Consider the following 9,542-nt stretch of genomic DNA (forward strand, 5'->3'; position numbering starts at 1 on the left):
AATTATTACTACTTTATCCGCGAAGGACAAGCCCGAACTAATGCAAATTGGAGCTTTATTTTTCTCATGTGCTCCATGGCAATAGCTGTTGCATGCTTCCTCAGTTTTTGACAGTGTCATAGAATCGCTTCCAAAATTCTAAACAATTGCAGGCTGTCAAAAAAGCAACATCATTTAGAACAAGACAAAACAAGCACCTACAACATAAACTCAGACGAGGATAGTAGAAGACAACAGGAAAATGAAGATGGCCACAAACAACATCAAAGTGAGTAATTTCTTATTGTACGAATTGAAAACACAGCTGCTTTCTCTTGCAAGTTGGAGCAGTATGATCCAAAGACCAACAAAACAATCAAAACGCCTCCAATGAAACTAAAGACGAAACAAACATGACAAGGCTATGTCACAGCCTACTTAAAGGTTACCTACCAAAATTTCAGATTCAGGAGTACATTATTTGGTTTGATAAACAAAACACGTTATCAAATTGCAAAATCTTGTGCCTATAAATCAAGCAGAAGCCTCCTCGGGTCCTCAACCACATCCTTGATACGACGAAGGAAGAAAACAGCCTCTCGTCCATCGATTAATCTATGATCGTAGGTCAGTGCAATGTACATCATTGGCCTTGGGACAACATTTCCATCAACCACCATGGGACGTGACACGATGGAGTGCATGCCCAAGATGGCGGACTGCAATATATTTGTAGAGGAATTAGAAGTCATAAAAGTGCCGGAAATAATATTGCTCATATCAATCACTATAATAAAATTCATATCAAACTAAAGCATGTGAAACTAAAATCTTGATTACAAATAATATCAAATAAGAAACATATAAAACTTGATATGGATGTAGTGTACCTATTATATACATGAGCAGAATACAACAAATAGAGAACAAAGCGAAGTTCTGGATTGGGCACAAATGCCTTGCACAAACTGTAATGGTGAACTATATAAGATCAAATGAAAATGAAATAAAATGCACACACCCGGGGAATATTTGGGTATGAGGTGGCAGGTCATCCTACTAAACGAGCTACCAAAAGGTAGACTACGTGAGAGCCATCCTACTTCCTACTCCTTATCTCTTGGTAGCTCATTTTGCTAAGTGAGGTGGCAGCACATAACAAGTATCCCCTATATATAAATTGATTTTATTGAATTTTTTTTAAAGTAATGCTTCCAGCATCTCTGTCATTTCTCCTGCCATGGAAGTTGCTGCAGGTCGAAACGAATTTTCATATCAAAGATAAATGCTAAAATAAACTAGAAATGAAAGCAACATAACAATTGAGGATGGAGCAAATAATTCTCAAATGTAGTACTACTAATGATAAGCGAACATTATATAAACAAAGTGAAACCAAACTAGAGAAATAATGTTGGTAAGAGAAATACTTGTGGGGGATTAATAATAGGAGTGCTTAAAAGGCTTCCATAGACTCCACCATTAGATATTGTGAATGAGCCTCCAGCCATCTCATCGATGGATATCGTACCATCACTTGCCTTCCTAGCAAGGGTATTGATCTCCTTCTCAATATCTGCAAAATTCATCTTATCGGCATTGCGGATAACAGGAACAACAAGGCCCTATGGAAAATAAAAACAATAAAATGTGAAAAAGGAACACACTAGTTAGCACAACATAAAAGGATCAAATAAAATCTAAACTGGTGTCAAAGAAAATGGCAAACCTTAGGTGTACCAACAGCAATACTGATATCGACGTATTCTCTGTAAATGATATCCCCGCCATCAATAACCGCATTTATGATTGGTTGGCTTTGAAGTCCAGTAACAGCAGCCTGACAATGTTACAAGTTCAAGGTATATTAAAAAGTAAACATTGGAAAAAGACTATATAGTTAGTCGTAAACTACGTACCTTCACAAAACCTGACATTAGCCCAAGTTTGACACCATGTTTTTCCACAAAGGCATCCTTATAATCTGAACGGAGTTTCATCAGATTTGTCCTGTATTACAAAATGCATAATGATGATGTTCAGATAACGTTGTAAACAATAAAATTAGATGTAAATGGCAGCAACACAATAATTTGCTAATGCAGAATGAGAATTTTCTCCTACACAGCCAGCCACAAGCAAAGTCATTTATGGACAGGCACTCCTCTAAAGTCCAGGCATGATGGCACAACTATGCATTAGCTTTCTTTCCAATGCCCGCACATGTACATGGATGAAAGGAACAACAAATAATAATGCACCATACAGAACATCTTCTGAAAAAAGATAAATTGCTAAAGATAAATTGAAAGAGTAGAAGATTTATCTTACTAGGTTCCTAACATCTCAAGAGTTTCTAGTTTGTTGGTCATATTCAGTTAGAATCCCGATTATTAGATTCTTGATTAGCTTGGTTAAGTTTTCAGTTAAGAGTCTCTATTTACATGGGATTCTTTTTGAATGATTCTTAATAAGCAAACTTTTAATGTAAAAGGCTTCCTACTTTGTACGGAGATCAGACTAGAGGTTATTTTACAAGTGAAAGCTCGCTCTCTACAAACAATATGTTTCGTTTGTCTTTTCAAACCTGTGACTCTGTGATTAGTTCACTTTGATGTGAAATTCACAAATAAAGATGTAAAATCTCCACTACCTTTACTGTCTTTTTAAATTTATTACTGCTTTCCCTCGAATCCTTAAGAAATCTCTACAACAACCATAATCTGTTACCTCATCCAACATTTTATTTCACAAAAATCAGCTCTTGAATCAAAATCTTAAACCTTCCGCCAATCCTGTAGGCCCCACATAAATTGAAATTACGATGATAGGTCGAGAAGGCCCGAAATTTAGAATGATATTCATACATCACTTACTCTTAGATTGCATGCTCCACTTCATACATGTGTATATTCTATACATTATGTACATATACGCACATATACACACACCTGTGTTACCCGGGTACTTCTACCATGAAGCCATACCCACACCGAACACTTACCCGTACCCAAACTTCATGGACACTCCTTGTATATATATTCATACATTTATTTAGATACGTACTTGATATATGTTTTAATTTAATACACTTGGCATGCACTTCTTGAATGCATATCCTACACTTGCATCTATTTCTTGAAACTCGCTAGATATGGGTCAGGTTTGTTTCAGCTCATGCTCAAGTTCAAAACTATGATTTTAAAGGCTTGTTTGAGTGTCTAGTTAGAAACGAGCACTTCCCCGCTTATAATAATCAACATAATAAAGGAAACTTAAAATTGTGGCAGGAATTTTAATTTTAAAAACACATGACTTGAAAAGGACTAATGATCTCATGTAAATTACTGATTCCAATATCTATATGTAGCCGTGTCCTCATACCCTACATTTTACAAATTTACCGTGTCCCGTACATGTACCCGCAACCATACCAGTACCGGTACCCATTTCCATGCAACTTAGATACACACAAATGAGCACATATGTAGTATCTACATGTGTCATAATAGACACAGTGTCACATCATTGAAATACACAATGGGTCATTCAAATTCTTAATCATAATTGTTCACGAGGATTAGCACATTTTCATATCCAAAGAGGCAAAACAGATCGTTTGATACTAACCTACACATCACATAATGCCAAACATAATGACTCGCGGGTCTTCAAAGTTGAAGATTTTACACTTGATATTTGGCCCAAATAAATTTTAAGATGTAGCTCACATAAATGGTTTGGGCACTAACTTTGATGGTGCGTCCATGCATTTTTGCAGGTGCGCATATCTATTCAAATTACTTACCCGCCGCTACCTATACCTGGACCTGAGATGCTTTAGAGATGATTTCAGTTTCTTCAATTTTACTTTTAAAGTAATAAATGAAGGTATGTCATAGGAGCCCGAAACTAAGACAGGAAACTAGATAGACTTCCCACGTAGCACAATTAAAAAGACCATCATCTAATTGGTATAAGTACCCATACAAAATTAAAAATAAAAATTAAGAGTGGCAACTTTAATAAATCAGAAAACACTTACATATCAACTTCATTGAATGTAGTTAGCATAGCATACGTGTTCTGCGAATCCTTTAAACGGGTTGCAATTCTCAACCTGAGTCTAGGCATTGGAACCTTCAAAACCAACAAAATCAGAAGGTAATGAAGCAATACCAAAAAAATTATCAATTAAATTTCCTAAAGAATGACAATCATTAGAATTTGATATTTACTCGTCTCTCCCTTTCTTTGGGAGGAAGCTGTGGTTCTGAAGCTGAGGATTTTGGAGGCACGGGAACTTGTTTGGGTTGTTCTTTGATGGGTGCTTCTGCTTTTGGCTTTCCTTTATCAACCTTCTGCTTCTTTTCTGGAGGAGATGCCTGAGGGGCCTCTTGGCTTGATTTCTCTTCTGATGGAGCAACGTGTGTGTCACCGGCAGCAGATTTTGATATTACAGCAACCTTGGTCCCTGGCATCACTGTATCACCCTCGTTGGCTACAAACTGCAAATAATAAAACAAAGTGATGCCAAAGTAAACAATCAAAGCTGGAAACCATGATAGCAATATGATAACGATGGCAAAGATATTAAACCAGTCACATTGAATCCAGGAAAGGATATCTTGCCTTTTGAATAACCCCGGCTTCAGGACTAGCAACATCAATGGTCACCTGAAATAAGAGAGAAAAGTTTTGGGTAACTTACATATCTAACCTATTGGATGATCTCATGTATAGACTATAGTTTCATCCTGAGCAAAGTATTTTCTACTACTTTGAAGATAAGTAATCAGCAAAGCAACAATACCTTGTCTGTTTCAACCTGGGCAATCGGTTCATCAACTTCGACGCGATCACCAGGTTCTGTCCATCACATATGATGTATACAACAAGAAGTTACACATTTCCAATACTCAATATATTCAAGCTGCAAGCCTACAACCTACAACCAACTTGTTTGGTCGTACTTCTACTAAATGTTGAACAGATACCAACAGTCATGCATATATACAGAAACAAAAAGAAACATCATAGTATCACACATTCCTACTTTAACTCTATCTTTTTGTGCTAAAAAAAGTATGTTCTCTTCTATAAATTCTAATGAGCTAAATGTTTGTGGGGTCTGTTCTCTTTATCCACTAAAAAGAATGATACTGAGGCCTATGAATCAAAATTCAGCAGGCAATTAACAATCCAGCTTAGCTTTTGCTTTCAATTCTCAAAAAACCTTCAAAAACAGTAACATTTATATAATTTTACTCAAAGTCAGTTTGCAAAAGTTTCTACTAGATGAATTACGCCCAGATGTGAATTTGGCTTCATGTGTTGATTTTAAGATCTGCTTTCAAAATATAAACTGAACTTAAGCTGGTATAATGTCTGCAGGAATTCAAATATGCTTGCACGAGTTCATTCTGCAGAAGATTTTTCTCAACACATGAGGACATATTAACATGACCCACACCAGGACGAAAATTCTAAAATTACACAAACAAAACACATGGCTGGCACTCATGTCCAACATAATGCAGCTCCACAATAGAAAACTTATCTCGATGTAGGTTAACCTATGTATCTGCGTGCGTTACACAATTTTTTTGGGACAAGGGGCAGGGGGGTCTGAGAGAGAGAGATTGCTTACTCTTTAAAAACGTCGCTAGTGTGCCATCAGTAATAGATTCACCCATGAAAGGAACAACAGCCTCAAACAAATCACCTTCAAGGAGTAAAGGGGAAAAAAGGTGTAAGCGGAATTTCAATCCCGAACATTTGGTAAGTGGTAACATCAAATAAAGCAGAGATGAGACTTCACACAACACCAATAATACTAATAGAGGACATCAAGGGTTCAAGCCACAAACACACACACACACACACAAAGGAACTTCTATGCAACGCAGCAGTTAATACTGTGCCTCAAACACTCCCTAGAACCCAAAAACATGGGTGTACATCAGATCCTCCCGCACCACACAACAGCGAGAATCTTATGCACAGGTCCGCTCCTTGTATCAAATTACTATACTAGAAGATCTCAGAAATATCAGTATATAAAAGCAGGTAAAGAACAAGCAACTTACCACTATCTGCTGACAACAACCTAGTCCAGACTCGATAAGGAGAATCCTTTGGGAAGGATCCCAAGAGTTCCCTGCAAGTTAATGATTGATTCTCAGAGATAACTCTAAGGAGCGCAATAAGTTTTTTAAAAAAATGGCATCACAGAGGTTACAATTAAAGAAGTGACAGCTAAAAAGACTCGATTCCTTCAGAATTCAATGAGAGAAATCATCACATAGTTCACTGAAAAGCTAACCTTGCAGATTTTTGACAGATGGGACCACCTGAAATGAACATGATCTAAGTTTCTCACCTTAAATAATTGTAACAACCAACTTTTAAAATTCTAGGAAGTAGAAACTTTACCTGGAAAGATTTGATGGCTGAAGTTTCTGACATGTCTACAACTTCTCAAGAAAAATAATGTCTGCATGAATGCCAATGGTTTAGGGAAAAAACAGAGGGAGGGAGAAAGAGTATTAAAGAGAGTAAAAAGCAGATTATTCAAGGGCAGAAAGCCAGAAACACATCGCAAATTCAGAAACTTACATACTGGACTCATGCTTCTTCATTTGAAATTTCTCAAAAGAGGGAATATGAAGTGATAGCATGCAATTTCAACTGATTATAGAGCAATAGAGGTATGGCTTTATGTCAACCAATAAAATCAGCACGCTATAAGTTTGAAAATAGAATGCTAGAGGTTCGAGCTATATAAAAATATACGAATGTTAACCACAAAGAAGGTTCAACTCCATTCTAGAGCAGCAACATCAACAAAGCCTTTATCCCATATTTTTAGGTCAACTACATGAATCCTATTCTTCCATTCGATTCTATTTGGATCATCTCTTCTATTAAGTTAGTTATAATCATATCATTCTTAATTACTTCCAACCAAGTTCTTTTAAGCCGCTCTCTAGACCTCTTTGCCCCCATTAACTATAATCTTATCGATTTTCCTAGGACTAAGATGCCTACATTGTACATGACCAAACTATCTCAATTGATTTCTCACATTCATTCCTCAATAGGAGCAAACTCTAAACCCCTATTATCACACTCATTTCTTATCTTATCTTTTATTGTATATCCACAAGATCATTGTAACATTTTCATTTCTGCTATGCTCATTTTCTGCACATGTTTTTTTAAATGGATCTGCACATGTTTTTTAATAGCTCAACATTTTGATCCATAAAGTATTCTCCTATAACTATCCTATAGAATTTTCCCTTTAATCACATATGTATTCTACTATCACATAAAACTACTGAAGCATGCCTCCATTTTAACCATTTTGGAGCAACATCTTCAAAATATGTATCATATTTGGATGATTCGTCACTTGAAAGAGATGAAGAGCGAAGAAGGAAATGAGGAAATGCAACAAATAACTCTTGAACGTAATGCTAGAGTGGAAAGGCATCCCCTTCCAATGACCTCAGAATCGATGCATAGTGGCGTCCAATTAAGTAGAAATAATAGTCTAGGGAAATCGAACAAAACAAAATTATATAAAGAAATATATTTTTGAAAAACTATGATGTGATATGGTAAACATCACCAAATATTTATATTTAATATTTAACTTTTTTACTTGAACATGAATAATAAAAACCAAAAGGATAAACCGCATAATTCAGATTTCATAAATTAAAGCTTTCGAACTTGTGTAGTAGAGAGTAGATAAGTGTTCCCATCTTTTCAGAACAGGAAAATATTTTAACTTGCATCTCCATGGATATTCAAGCATTGCAAATAAATAACCTCAGCAACAATGGATATTCAAGCATAGCAAATAAATAACCTCAGCAGCCATCGTGAACAAGTCATCAATTTGTTAAAAGCAGGAAAAAGGGCTAAAAACACTCAAAAAATCAAAAGTGGTATCTTGCCGCTTTACTAAGGCCTAAGGCCCAGAATAGCTTATTAAGCGGTCAGGCTGCTTTTGTCTATGCTTAGTCTAGCAAAGGCGCGCCCAAAAGCACTTTCAAGATGAAGGCTAAAAGCACCCCAAAGCGATCAAAAAGCGGCCTAAACACTGCTTTTAGGTGGTTGCACCGCTATTCGTGGTTTTTTCCCATGTTTACATAGTTTTTTACCCAATCTTCATTTTAATATAGTATCCATGAGAGTCCATCTATTAGAAGCTCCAGGGATGTATTACGGAATTTGGTGTATAAATACTTCATATTGAGAAGTTTGCATACAGTTCAAAATCTAGTTGGGCTGGATTAGAGATTACAAGTTCAGATGAATAACAGAATATGAGCTTGAACTCAATGCACTCGTTACACATTTTCTACTTCTACTTGTACTTTTATGTTGATGTCATGGGTCCTGTGCTCAACACTTCAACATCCCACTATCTCAAGATCACTCAGTTAAGAATGATAGTTTTACAACACAAACGTGGATGCCTCTATCTCAAGCTATAACAACTGACAAGAAAAGGCAAATGGTCAGCTTTGAGGCTAGAATGGCAAATAAGTGACATCAGCATCTCATGAAGACCTAACCCAAAATGGGAAGCAACTATCTACAGGATTTCACCAAAGACCCAAGCCTAAAAGTTCAAAACAACTGCAGAATTTCACCCAAGACCTAACCGTAAATGGCAAGTAGCTAACTACAGAATTCCTCCGAAAACCTAACCCTAAATCAAATGAACCCAAACCAGACAGAACTACACCAAAGACCTAGCCCTATGTTAACATTTCATCAACTTTCATCACTCTCCATCAATGTTCACAACCCTTCAACCCGTAAATCAAATAAAAAAAATTAACTTTTCAGCTCCTTCATCACCACTCATCAACGGCTATCCAAATTATTATCCTCTCCCTTTCATTTTCTTTAAACCTTTAACATTCAAAAAAAAAGAAACTTTAGCCAGGTCTGTTTATTTCACATCAATTACATCTATGCCCTAACTTCTTCTAGATTGAACTGTGAAGAACATTTCGATCTATTCTAAAAAGCTCGCGAAATAATCAAATCGAAGAATCGAAAACCTTACAGCTACTGGACGGCGGATCAAGCGGCCGAGATTAGACGCCATCGATTTGAGCACGAAATTTTTTTCGTTGTCTACTGCCGCTGCTTTTTTTTTTCTTTTTCTTTTTCTTTTTTCCCCCTTCTTGGTCTATACTGAATGCTGTGACCTTTTCTTTTTCTCGTTCGCTCAAGAAACAGTGATTGGCACGTGATAAACTGTTCCGCGTTCGGGCCGCGGGCTTATAAATGGTTACCGATATACTTTGGACAAACTTTCAAAACCGACCTATTTGATTTTTTATTTGTAAAAAACGATTCATTTTCAAAATATTTGTAAAAACCGACCTGGTTTCAGCCCATGCGCTAAAACCAGGTCGGTTTCTGTAAGAAAATTTTCGAAACTTCACGGGAGTTCAACTCCCGTGAAGTTTAGCAGCTTAATTAGTAGTCTGCTAAACTTCACGGGAGTTCAACTCCCGTGAAGATATGAAGTT

The 9,542-nt window shown here is 36.5% G+C and overlaps 1 protein-coding gene across 1 annotated transcript; it reads right to left on the minus strand.

Moving 5' to 3' along the window:
- Nucleotides 249–9,251, minus strand: LOC109830642 (dihydrolipoyllysine-residue succinyltransferase component of 2-oxoglutarate dehydrogenase complex 1, mitochondrial-like). The gene is made up of 13 exons (XM_020397958.1): nt 9,071–9,251; nt 6,415–6,475; nt 6,305–6,332; nt 6,069–6,139; nt 5,630–5,704; nt 4,793–4,848; nt 4,612–4,656; nt 4,218–4,487; nt 4,025–4,119; nt 1,899–1,989; nt 1,709–1,819; nt 1,410–1,604; nt 249–698 (listed from the first exon to the last, which is right to left on the minus strand). Exons 1-13 carry the CDS (start codon nt 9,110–9,112, stop codon nt 507–509), a joined length of 1,332 nt encoding a protein of 443 aa, XP_020253547.1. The 5' UTR covers nt 9,113–9,251; the 3' UTR covers nt 249–506.

The sequence above is a fragment of the Asparagus officinalis genome, chromosome 2, assembly GCF_001876935.1.
Source record: "Asparagus officinalis chromosome 2, Aspof.V1, whole genome shotgun sequence".
In the NCBI taxonomy this organism is placed as follows: Eukaryota; Viridiplantae; Streptophyta; class Magnoliopsida; order Asparagales; family Asparagaceae; genus Asparagus; species Asparagus officinalis.

Bases quoted from the DNA above. Each gene is read 5' to 3' on its own strand.
- LOC109830642 (XM_020397958.1), bottom strand. From the start codon at position 9,112: ATGGCGTCTAATCTCGGCCGCTTGATCCGCCGTCCAGTAGCT. The intron at 1,820-1,898 runs GTACGTAGTTTA...TAACATTGTCAG, and splicing joins TAATGTCAGGTTTTGTGAAG to GCTGCTGTTACTGGACTTCA. The intron at 1,605-1,708 runs GTTTGCCATTTT...TATTTTCCATAG, and splicing joins TTGCTGTTGGTACACCTAAG to GGCCTTGTTGTTCCTGTTAT.